The sequence below is a fragment of the Montipora capricornis genome, chromosome 9, assembly GCF_036669925.1.
Source record: "Montipora capricornis isolate CH-2021 chromosome 9, ASM3666992v2, whole genome shotgun sequence".
Lineage (NCBI taxonomy): Eukaryota > Metazoa > Cnidaria > Anthozoa > Scleractinia > Acroporidae > Montipora > Montipora capricornis.
This window is the reverse complement of record NC_090891.1, coordinates 25788829-25801880: the sequence shown is the minus strand read 5'-3', so window position 1 is coordinate 25801880 and position 13052 is coordinate 25788829. Positions and strand designations below refer to the sequence as shown.

At 39.8% G+C, this 13052-nt stretch overlaps 1 protein-coding gene across 1 annotated transcript in view; it reads right to left on the bottom strand.

The window, feature by feature from the left end:
- The window catches only part of LOC138015301 (voltage-dependent calcium channel subunit alpha-2/delta-1-like), an 89374-nt gene that overhangs the window by 59746 nt on the left and 16576 nt on the right, over positions 1-13052 (bottom strand). Inside the window, exons 10-23 of the mRNA XM_068862289.1 lie at positions 13026-13052; positions 11921-11999; positions 11453-11502; positions 10482-10577; positions 9827-9895; positions 9177-9284; positions 8434-8508; positions 6359-6445; positions 5219-5320; positions 4915-4976; positions 4408-4475; positions 3918-3975; positions 2454-2539; positions 197-284 (exon numbers count right to left, since the gene is read on the bottom strand). The exon at positions 13026-13052 is cut by the window's right edge and continues 75 nt beyond it. Of these exons, the coding sequence (XP_068718390.1) occupies positions 197-284; positions 2454-2539; positions 3918-3975; positions 4408-4475; positions 4915-4976; positions 5219-5320; positions 6359-6445; positions 8434-8508; positions 9177-9284; positions 9827-9895; positions 10482-10577; positions 11453-11502; positions 11921-11999; positions 13026-13052 (1055 nt within the window). The remainder of the gene's footprint in view (positions 1-196; positions 285-2453; positions 2540-3917; positions 3976-4407; positions 4476-4914; positions 4977-5218; positions 5321-6358; positions 6446-8433; positions 8509-9176; positions 9285-9826; positions 9896-10481; positions 10578-11452; positions 11503-11920; positions 12000-13025) is intronic.

The following is a 13052-nucleotide window of genomic DNA, read 5'->3' as shown; positions in this document are numbered from 1 at the left end:
TGTGAAATTGCAAATGCAACTATAATTAAAATAATAATTAAGTGCAAGTATTAAAAAAGTGCCCGGGCTCAGCATTATAATAGAGAAAGCCTTTTTAAAACCGAACACTAACTGCTCTTCAGCGATTTGGTTAGTCTCTTGGTTAGATAACGATTCCCATAACTTGGTTACGTAACAAGTTCCAAGATCGACTTACACTGACTTAGGAAAATTCCGGAGTTTCGAAATATTTGATGTTGCGGTTACATCTCCCAGCAGACCATTCAGCAAATCCGAATTGGTACCTGCAATGAAAGAGAAAAATTGAATTAGCCTCCTAAATAAAACTCACAACATTTGGAAACACCTTCTATGCGGTCAGCTTTGTCGACACTTATTCTCGTAGATCTTGCACAATTCGAAACTGACCTATTACTGAGTTGCCATGGCAATCCAGTCAAAATATGAGTTCAATTTCTCCGTTTTTTTCGTGTCGAGTTAAGTCTTTCCTGTCACTCCCCTGCTAAGTATTGTCTTTGTGCGTATAGTCTTCTGTGCCTATTTTTGGTAGGTTTCAAGAGATAGTAGAAATGCGTAGATTTTATCCGCTGGACAAGGTAGAATATTTAATTGACCTGCAATGGCGTCGAAGTCATTGCAACGCGAATGGCGTTTTAGTGGATCTTTAAACAAATATATCCTTATGGAGCCCAAGAATGAAACGTCAATGGGATAAGTAAGACAGGCGGTGAAAAATAAATATCTGGAACCTTAAAAGCGACGAGTAATGGACTTCGACAAAAACTGCATCTTTCGCCAGTCGAGCCGTATCAAAGTGAGCTGTATTTCTAATATTTTACTAACTGTGATGTCAAGCACAACACTGAAACGAAACGGTAAATTCTCCGGTAACTTTTTCCGGTTGGATATGGGATTAACATACTTAGAGAAGAAATCGAACACCTTGAGTGGATCTGCGATCTCTGTTTTCTGGCTATTTACATTTGTTTGTACTCAATTTATTTATGAGAAAAACTAACGCGGAGAGATTTCGACGTTTCGATGACATCCTGTCATCATTATCAAGAAAATGAAGAATAAAATTTTTGAAGAAAATTTACATAAGTAAGTAGTCAAAAAACTAAACCAAAAACAAACAAACAAACTTGACTTTGGGTTTTCCTTTGTGTGAGGTCACTGGATGATTCACTGGCTTAGAACAATAGACTATTGGACTATAGGAAATCTCTCCGCGTTAGTTTTTCTCATAAATTTAATAACAAAAGTCAATGTTTGTACTCAACTCTGCAAATTTGACTAATTGTTGTTAGTCTAGAATTATTTGAAAGAAAGAAGGCTTGTTGTTCATTTTTTTGCTTCGTTATTCAAGGAAAGGGTTTTTTAGTAAAGGGTTTGATCCTGAACACTGGTGGAAAAATTATTTAGTTGCGTGTGGTTTGTGACACGGAGTGTGTTGCTTGTTTGCACGCACGAGATGAAATAGGAAGGTTTTTTTTCTTCCCTCTAATAGCAAATATGGTGTTTGTTTCATTAAAAGTTTTGGCTGTAAATGGTTTTTGTGAAAATTTTCAGTCTTTGTGGATTGATTGTGTTCGAACTTAACTAATTTGCGTATGTGAGTCGATGTTTGATATGCGAGTTGTTTTCATTAACATGACAAGGATTTTTAGCCATTTTGTATTTCAAGTGCTTTTTCTTGCAAATGATTAATAGGTAGCCATAGTTTTACACGTCGGAAAATAATTGTTAGTCATTCTAGTGTAAAATGAAGTTTATTTGGAAAGCCAACAAAATTTCTTCAACTGGTTCCTGCATGGTTAACCTAATTTATTGGTACGACTTACTAGTACGAAGATTGTTAACATTACTCATTAACACGAAGATTTTTCAACAATATATCGCTTTAATCTACCCCGTGATTTTGCAATAATTTAGGTTCACGTGTTCGCAAGTTTGTCTTTGCATCTCATAGCTGTTAAGATTTTCAGTTACAAACTCTGTTTTGATTGGCCACTCAACTTCATTGTGTAAATAGTTAACCCTGAATTCAAAATAGATACGTTTCGTTTCTGCGGAAACGAAACAAAGAAAGAAGTGTCTCGTTTCCGGACTGAGCAGCTCTGGGGATGATCAGAAATATGCGCTTTCGAGCTCGACCCCCTTGACTGTTTTGTTCATTGTAGGAGTTGCCAGGAGTACCGATTGCATGGATTCCGAGGATTTTTTCTTTTTTTCGATTTTTTATTTTCGGCATTACTCCTGGGAAAAATCCAGTTTCAGCTCCTTCAATACCACCCAACTCAGTGCCCTCTGTTTTTGCGCAAAATATACCACAGGCAACCCAGTTGAGACTCATGGTGCGTCTACTTTAAATACAAACTCGATCGAAAACCGCTCTATCTATGTTTTCTACGTTTTAAACTGGGTCTGTTGCTTCCATTGTTGTTACTTACACAGTGATTTATCTCTAGCTTTCGTTTCCTCGATCAGCTGATCCAAAGGACTCGAATCAGACATCACTGTATTATTACAGTAAGGCCTGTAAAAATAGTAGAGTGGAGTTAAAAGCAAACATTAATGTGAAACTAAGACCTATTTATTCCCAAAAAATCTGCTGTTTTTAGCGTATTTAAGATAGGAATGGGACAAATTTGTGGAGGATTTGACACTGAGACTCGTGCATGGACATACCTAAATTACCAGTGCTATCTTACGGATCCCCACCAAACAATGCTGAGATAGACTGGCTTGTTCACCTTTCTTCCTCAAAATATTCATTTCAGGGGGGTTATTTGCATTAAAACAATCATGGATATCCATTTCACTGAAGCATGCCGGATACAGTCCTAAGAGTAAATAACTTGTCCAAAGATAGAAGTAACCCTGGACAATTTGAGCACTTGTCTCTTATGGCTCCAACGGGATTCGAACCCACGACCTCCGCGATGCCACCGGGTGCAATGCTCTACCAACCAAGCCATGAAGCCTGGACACGGTTGGGAGTTGATCAACTTGTCGGGTTCACGTGTTTCCGTGAAAAAACTCGATGACTGAAATGAATGTACGTACTTAGAGTGCGGGTTATAGACAAAAGGAGGCAGTGTGGCCCAGTGGTTAGGGCGCTTGCCTTGACATCCGGAGATCCCGGGTTCAAGACCCGCTCTGACCTCTCTCTGAATGTGTACCTGGTAGTCCCTAGTTCAACTTCCCAGCTGCACTTGTAAATAGCCAACTGGTTTGCCTCCGGCCAGTTGGGATTCTTAACAGTTGTTGTTGTTGTGTTCTGTTGTTTCGTTGATTGTTTCATTGGCCCTGAAAAGCCCCTATGGGGAGCGGTCAATTAAGTATGTATTGTATTGTATTTTAAAAGATATATAAATTGAAGTGATCCTCGTACTTTAAGCAATTTTCTCTTCTAGGCACCTGGGGCCGGTTCCTGAAAGGTGTAATAACCCTATTCCAGGGATTTATAAATGTGCCTGGAATAAGGTACATTTAACCCTGCAACAGAGTTATTACACCTTTCAGGAACCCGGCCCTGGGGCCCGTTTCTCGAAAGTCCCGAAACTTTTCGGGCCATTTTCGGGTGTCACATTTCCCTTTTTATTTCAAGAACGGAAAGGAATTAAGGCGTCAAACTTCACAGACGTGTTTCTTTTAGTTAGCTTGAAAACATGTTAAAAGATCGGCTTTCCAAAGCAAGCAGCTGGCATTTTCACAAATGGCTTTTCGGGCCCGAAAAGGTTTCGGGAGTTTCGAAAAACGGGCCCCTGGAAAATTCAAGCGCCTTCACGGGATTCGAAGCCCATGACCTCTGCGGTGCCGGTGCAATGCTCTGCCAACTGAGATATATATGAAGCTCCCAATCATGTTGGTAGAGCATTGCACCGACAACAGTATTACCTGGACGAACTTACCATCTCTCAACTGCAATATTTTGTTTGTCCTCCTTCAACAACTGGTTATGTAGTTCACCTAACAAAATATATCATAGCCTACTGATTGTTGGAAGCCTTTAAAAAAGCTCGGATATTTTAACCAGAAAGGTCTACGTTAATCCGCGAACCCTACCGCGTTATAAGCAAAAACAGGTTGTTCCTTGAAGACTCGCGCAAATGGAAAATTCGGTTACACTCTGGACGACCGCGTTAATTTGGACAATTCGCCCAAACTTAATGAGAAAATCCAAACATTTAAGAGACGTTAAATTCTCAAGGAATACAAATGGAACAGGCATGTTCCTTTCGCACATCAGGCCTGAAAATTTCTGACAACCTTTTCAAACTTTGTTAAACGGTTTCCCGGGTGAGCAGATACCATTAACACGTCTCCATTGGTTAAATGGTGAACTCATTCCTATGTTTCTATCTGCAAGTGATGATACGTAAAAACGTACAGTATGCTTACTTATAACTTTCTCCAGTGTCATTCCTGTCGTATAATTGTATCCAAGCTGAGGAGTAGCCATCGCAATACTGTATAAGTAAAAGACCAACACGAATACAGTGAATAACGCAGACTGGGTTTTATTTTACGGATATCCCGTGTGCTTAATGGAAAGCTGGTTTTTGGTCGTAAAAACTCGACCCATGCAAGTCAAACTGCGTTCGCATCAGTTTCACGCCAACCAGGAAGATACACGTCAGCTGTTTAAAACACTCTTTGATTGGCTTGAAATCAATTGGGAACGCGCGGTAGTTTAGGTCGAGTTTGTGCAACAGGAATCGTTCCACTGGGCACACAAACCCAGAATTTTCGATCGAATCAGAGCTTCAACAAAGTCTTACAAGTCTTCCAATTAGAAAAAGCGGGTAAAATGTATCACGGTTTGGTTTAACTGAGAACAGTCAGATGTAAAAGTCATCAAAGAAAGCAAAGGAAAGCACACTTTTAGGAATAAAGGGATACAGCTACCTGAACGGTGTTCCTTCCAGCCCATCATAATAGTACTTCATGGTCTGTTTCTTCACACGGAGCTAAAAATGAAGATTGCCAAGCATTAAATGAAATCAGCAAACCCCTGCCTTGGATCATGTCTGACAGTTTTCCCTTTGTAACCATGGCTAATGTCTTGGAAGCAAAGTTTCTGGGCCACGGAAAGACCACAAAACATCAAATTTCGGGCGATCCTTACGATAAAAAGTCGAAAAAAGTTCAGTAAGCCTTGTCTCATCTTACAGCAAGATATTATTTAAAACTGAAAAGCTGTATGTCAAACCTCATCAACAGATAACTCGTAAACTTCAAATGTTTTACTGCCAGGGCCTCTGCCGTAAGGTTGCTCAGTCACACGAATGGTATCGATCATGGCTTTTCTCAGCTGTGAAACGACAATCGAAAATTAAAGTTAATGTCGCTTTTTCTTAGCTGTAACCCCTTGAGTCCCGGGGTGGGGATTTATTTGCAGTGGCATTATCTCAGGATAGTAGCGTTCAGTCTTGTCTCACGGAGAAGACTGTGCGCTCCCCTTTGAAAAGGGAAGATTTTGCAGAATCAATACAGCGGACTTCCCATGACAAAACAATTTGGCTATTTGCTGTACCTTTTTTTACTGCTAATGTATCCTTTTACATTACATTACATTACATTACAATCACAAAGGGCTGGGAAATTAATGGTTCATCTACTTTGTACGGAAGATGACATATCTGATCAATTAGCTTTCTATAACGTGTGCCAGGGGTATGAAATTGAACGAAGAATAAGAAATATATGTGGTAGTCCTCGAAGAGAGGGAAGAGGGGTGTGCATGGTAAAAGATGGAATTAAACCATACATCACGCATACGGAGGTGCAGGGCAGGCGCAGTATAAGAGCACCCGCCACCCGGCCCCCCACCAATGTGGCCCGAGTTCGATCCCCAGACTCGGCGTCATATGTGGGTTGAGTTTGTTGGTTCTCCACTCTGCTCCGAGAGGTTTTTCTCCGGGTGCTCCGGTTTTCCCCTCTCCTCAAAAAAACCAATAATTATTTGATTTTATTTGCGTAAATTTGTTGATTTCAGTTTACAGTGTCCCCAGTTATTGCTCCAGCGCTAGAAAACTAGACACTAAGATAAATTTCTTTTCCTTTCCTTTATGTCTGCTGTCTCTCTTGTTCTGATGAATGACACTGAAATGTTGTTACTCATCAGCAACAAAATCCAAGACGTGTTACAGTATTTCTATGCCACCAACCAAGATGTGAGAGTGCACGTGTACATCATGGTGTAAGATGATAAATTTACAATTTTCTCCAGTTACTTAACGATACTCGCTCCATCGAATACACCATCCATGCTCAATCTTGACAGATTTTTAACATTCACACTCTTAAGCAACTCTGACCGATTGTGAAACATTTCATTCCATGGCTTTACCTCTTCAATTTTAGAATCATTTTGTGTAGATTCAGTCGATTCGACATCTACCAGATCAACACCAGGGGGATCTTGCAAATAGCCATACTGAAAATGAAAAGAAAGAAAAGCACTATCAAACAACTGTTACAATTTTTAAAATTTGCAGTCAGTTATAGCTAGTTAGAGCGGTTTTCAATTGAGTGTCGAAAGTAATTAGCTAATTACTTTGGTTTTGCATCTACTTCACTCAGTGATTGGTTCAAAGTTTTCGCGCCACTTTTTCAACCAATCAGAAGTGAAACCAAAACCAATTGTGGCTCGCGCGTGCATATTTTCCCGCCTTTTGTGTCGGCTACGTGTAATTACTTCGAGTTTTGATTGGCTTACTGGATTGTTTCCGTCCTTTTTGATTGGTTAAAGTAATTACTATGGTTTTGGTTTTACGACACTCAATTGAAAACTGCTCTATGAGCGGGCAAATAGCTTCAACATTTGCTTCAGCATCCGTTCGATTTTGTTGGACGATGTCAGTGACTGCTACTGGGGTGAGCGGACGGTTTCAACACCGTCATCAAGATTTGATTCAACAAAGCTTGACGAGAGGCCTGGTATTTAGTCCCAGGCTGCAGTCGCGGTTTTTACTACGTACACGGACTTGTTACTATGGATACGGATATGGATACGTCATTGTGAGACCTATTAGTGCGCACGCTCATATCCAACAATGTTGAACTGAGACACGGGGCAGTGTCTTCAACTTCACTCAACACTCGCTGTAACAAAAGAAATTTTCAATGGTCGTTGAAGCGAAGTTTAAACGCTTTTAAACTCATTCAACATCAATTTAGCATCAATCATTTTAACATCAATGTTCAACAAAGTCGAACAGATGTTGACGAAAACTGTTGAAGTCTTTTGTCCAGGCCTTTTCTTTAGCAATGACGGAAGGAAACGACGAAGAAGGGTCCGAATTGAAAATACATTTAACGTCAAAAACGTGATAAAATAATGCTTAACATTGTACAAGTTCTGGAAAAAACTAAATTGGCTCCGAAACTGGCTAAAAGAGCCGATTGCCTACAGTCATTGTTAAGTCAGATAAAAAGATGCTGAAAACTTTTTAATTGGGCATTAGCTGAATAAAACGTGGGAATAAGTTGATCACGCAGTTTGTCATGTATAGAGGCAGTTTTCAGTACTTAAGGTAGGCCAAAAACTGTAAACAATTCAAATTTGCCCTTCCACTTTCTCAAAATTCAGAACAGCATTGCTTCAAAAACTAACCACTTCCTCGTACTTCTTAGCGGTGTCTACTAACTTCCGAATATTTGTCTCCAGCAATGCGTTAATGAAATTGTTGGGCTGTGCAGCGAACATAATCTGCATGACACATATCACATGTAAAATGGTACACAACCCATTGTTGATTCACAATGGAAGGCTTGGTGTTTCTGGGTTGGAGGTCCTGATCTAATTACTTCCAAACAAAAACTGGCAGTGTAGTTGGGCTCACCTCAAGCCTAACATCTCGCACCTGTCGCGGAACTGCGTTACCTTATCTTTAAAAGGGAAACTAACTCTAACCGTGTTGTCGGAAGTGTTGCTTTCTGCTGTGCTAATGGGAGTATTCCTAAGAAAATCAACAATTGTCGAATGTACAGACTGCTAGGATGATCGGTCGAGACATCAATTAAAACGTAATTTGGTGAGTTATACATACATGTAAACGGCTTCTGTAGTACAGGATAAAACAAGCGCGCAAAAAACACTGTTTTCAGTAAAGACTTTCGATACCGGTTATCCGTGAATGTGAGCGTGTAAGTGTAAGGAAGGCTTGAAAATTTCAATACCGCACCGCACCGTACTTTACTATGATGAACTATAAGGTTTAGCGCAAAGAGGAAGACAGACTGATGAAGGCAGAAGAGGACATTGAAAATAATGTAAAGGCATAAGATTAAACTATTTCCTAAGAAAATCTGAGGACGGCCGGGGACAGGTGAGGAAAGTTGCTTGACAACTTTCATAAGACATACTATGGGATAGGTGTAATGGTATAGTTTCTTTATGACCAAAAGTCGTATGGAACATACCACAGTTTTCAATCTTGGGTGAAACATGACCATTCCATTGTTATCAATTGCAAACATATAACCACCAGGACCCACCTGAAAGAAAGTAATTTCGATGTCTTTCAGTATTGTATCACTTACAAGTTTGCAATTGGGGAAACACATACAAAGTCATGTTCATGTCTAATGACAACCATTCCGCAGAATCTCATCTTCAACGAAAACCAGCAAACTTCCTTTCTGTCTGTCAGTATTAGCCTGCAAGCAGGCTCTTTTGTAAGTGTCGCCCCAATCCTCTCGCGGCTACAAAAGAGCGTGCTCGCAGGCTAGTCAGTATCAACAGCATCAAGTTTTTTACCAAAAGAGCAAAACATGCTGATTGGTCGATCTTTTCGGAGCCAAACATTCATGAAAAGTCATGCAATAAGTTCCACTTGACTCATGAAAACTCTGCCATTATTTCCGTTGCTTTTTCAGCGTCTGATTGCTCCATAAACTTCTATCTGGTGACTCACGTCAGTTTGCGAATAATTTACCTCTTAGAATTCACCGGAACACCTGCAGCTGGAATAGTTTCAGCTCAACTTTGGAAAGTTGTTCAATGATGGGACCCAATATGCAGTTTGGTTCCTTCGCAGTTGAAGGTGACATTCCACAGAATTATGAAAAGTGCAGCAAATGGTTTTGATATATTATCCCACTTGAAGACTTTGGGAAAAACCTAGGAAACTTAATTTAGATGTATACATATACTCTTCACTAACCAACGGGTGTAATATTAGATTTTGAAGATAATGCAGGGGCACATCTGTTCCCATGACTCCGAGGAAATGATCTTTCGTTCTCTCTTCATCTTTCATTCCATCTTTAGACTGATCATAAACAAAATGGGTGATAAGAAACATGATGCTTTGTTAGAATCCTCAAAGAGAGTGACATGTAAAGCAATAAAAGGGGGACTAACGAGTTATGGACAGAGAGACAAGGATGGAATCTTATCTTTGTAGACAAGGATATCACTAAGATACAAAGCAAGGTGGCTCACTAAGGAATACTGATAAGGAGTCAAGAAATCTTAAAAGGGCATTAAAACTTTCATGGTTCGACTGAATTTCAGACAGTAAAAAGGTCATTCAGCCGGTTCAATCCGCTAACTGCCAGAGCTTAGCAACATCACTGACTCTTGGTTAAAGAATCGAGTGGGAAAGCACAGCAGCTTGTACTGTACATTGGTTTCGAGAGATATACAAAACAGCACAAAAAAAAAATAGTGTAGAGAGGAATAACAAGAAGAATTTAAAATCCACTCTTCCACCAAAGTCTTACTACTACAGCCAATAAATGGTGTACATTCAACAAACAAAAAGAATACTGATTACAAGCAATGCAATTTACTGACTGTTTTAATACTTACACCACAGTTAGAGGAACCTTGCATCCGATGAAAGACAGGTAGAGTGGCAGTGATTATCATACCCAACCCCTGAAAAAAAAAAATTAACAATACATGTATCAGACAAGCTCAAGTATTTTTTTCAGTTGGTCAGTAATTTAATGAGTAGCACCCTGTCAAGATCTAACTTGGAACAACAAGAGAAAATTAGTGCAGTTGACGCTTGCTCGAGTGTGGCACATACTCTGCATAATTATCTGGGAACTGGGATTTTAAAACAATCCTACTTTTCAGCTCATTAACTAGATTAGAATGCAGCAACATATGTGATCCCAGCAACTCGCTTTATAATTAAAGGTCCACCCCCAATTTGCTAACACTTGGCTATGTGCTGTTAGTCATATATCAGTGATATGTCACAAGGTACACTCTGCACAAGTGTCAGGCATTAAAGGCAACTGGGCTAATCTCTAGCAAAACTTTGGGTAACCAGTTGCCATTGCCTTGCAGTGACTTCATAAAAGTTAAAATTTAAAGCAAAAGTGTCCCCCCATGATAGATAAGGATGATCAAACAATTGGTGGCCTTGGTGAACTAAAGAAACTGTCCTCAGGGATTAGTAAAATAAAATACAAGTATAATACTGTGATGACAAAACACTGATAAATTAACTAACCAAGGCATCCCTATATACAGTTGTCCATACTGCATGGTCAGTTGTATTTGCTTTAGGGGCCATAGCCATAGGTCTTGTAAGCACACGGATGTAATCCTGCAAAATGAGAGGATCACTTTCAATAGAAGTATATCCTCACTGAATTAAAAAAAAACAATACTACAAGGAAGACAATGGGTTGGATGCTCAAAACTTCCTGACAGACACAATTCACTTTCCGTGACAGCCAACATCTAAATGAATACTGCCACCATAGCTACAAAATCCAGCAAATCTAGCCAAAACACCTCATACTGTACAAGAAGCACACAAGACAGGCTTCACTCATAACAGGAACTGTGGAAAGGAACAAGACGTAGCTAAAGAAAACTACCTCTTATTCATTATGAGTTTTAACACAAGTCAAAAGTCTCTTTTTTTCCCTCCTGTATGATGATAGTGCCCTTCAATCTAGATACAAGTACAGCTGTACATGTACTTGGATCAAAGTGAACATTACTAATTCAGCCTTCAAAAATCATTGTAAGCAATTTTAATTACTTCTAACAGCAAATTATTTGAATTTCTCCCACGAGATGATGGCACAAGGGACCAATGAATAACTGTTATTTACTAATCTCGTTAATAATTCATGTAGCTTGAAAACCAAACAAAATAATGTTTTATTAATCAATACACTGTATCTGTGTATCTGATACAGATTTCTCTTCATTTACATAAAGGATTTTCCCTTTTAAAATGCCTTGAAGCACCAAAAATACTTAGCGCACATTGACACTTTCGCGTCAGATCTGTATATCACATTTTCAAACTCTCGGCTTTGCCTTGGGTTTGTAAATGTGATACATGTCAATCAGTGTTTAATTAATAATATTATATTTCTGACAGTTTTGCGAATCTTGTTCAAAAACAATATTTTTACTAGTCTAAGAATGCATTATTACTTACCGGTATTAATAATAATAACTTACTTCACTAACTTCCCTAACAGCTCCAACACTCTGAAGACGTGAAAAGTAACCTGGTTATTAAGAAAAATCAACAAGTAAAACCAATGAATATGCCCTCATTTAACAATTTAGTCCCAGGTGTGGGAGGCACAGTGGCCTCATGGTTTGTGTGCTCGACTCTGGTGCGAATGGTCTGGATTCAGGCTCTGGCCGTGGACATTATGCTGTGTTCTTGGGCAAGACACTTTACTCTCACAGTGCCCCTCTCCACCCAGGTGTATAAACGTGTCCCAGCAAATTTAATGCTGGGGGCAGCCCTGCAATGGACTAGCATCCTATCCAGGGGGGATTAGAAATACTCCTAGCCGCTTCATGCTACAGAAACCGGGATAATCTCAGGCCTAATGGGCCACTTGTCTCGTAAGCAGACTTTACCTACCTACTTGTAACATGCAGGATGTCAAGGGTTTCCAATATAAGCTCAATTACCTCTGTTTTTACAAGCCATGGACTGCAATGCCTGGGTACTCTCTGCTGGGGGACCCACAGCAAAAGTAAACACACGCACCTGCATGTTCAATGTATTAATTAAAACCCTTTTTTAATTTAAAGACTCTAAAACTATTTCTACCACTTTATGCATACTCGTATGTAACTTTTACTTACAATACCAAACTTTGTCTTTGTAAAGGCCAAAATTTATTATTTCCTCAATATTTTTGCAAACAAAAAGTTAACGCCTGTGTTGCAAATGGAGGTTAGGTGCCCAAGGATCTGGGGACTGGTACCAACGACCCAAACCCAGGTCGGTGGAACAACCCATAAGCCTGCTCTACCCGCAACCGAGTCACAAGCCCCGCCCGCCACATCAGACCCCAAATCAAGCACCCATCACACTGAACAGTGAGTTCAATGGAAAAACTATAAAGGAGGGGCCCTGACTCCCCTGAGTAGGGAGAGGAAGGCGGGGAAATACTTGAAAGCACCCGAGCGCCAACACACCGAATGCTGAGCCAAGCAAAACCACAAGGACATGCATGCAAAATATGCAAAAGAAGTTGCTGACTGCTAGAACTGCCAGAAGACGCCCCGGAAAAGCCCCACATGCAAATAACACACGCACATGCTAAAAAACGCTGCAGGCACACCCCCAAAATACTGATAAACCCTAAATGCTAATGCCACGCAACGCAACGCCTGCAGACCGTGCAGACCATGGGTAAAATAAGGTGTTACCCTCACAATTATTGAGAGCTAACCGTAAACAGGCTAACCTGAATGTTATTTAGGCCCAATTAGGCTAACCGAGTGTTATTTAGGCCTAATTCAGGATAACCGAATTTTCATTTTACAAACGGTCTGCACAGTCTGCAGTCTGTGTTTTTCAGTGTCCCATATTAATTTGATGTCCATTCTGACAGAGAGAAACAAACTGTGGCAATGGTTTCTGAATTTATTGTCCAGTTAAGACTACATGTAAGGAGGTTAAGGTTTGTAAGTTTCTAATTATTTCAATATTAAATTTAATACTAACATCTATTTAAAATACATGTAAGGGGAAGGAATTATGCTGCTACATGTTTATATAGCCTACCCTTTTGTCTGGATTGTTTTCTTCAAA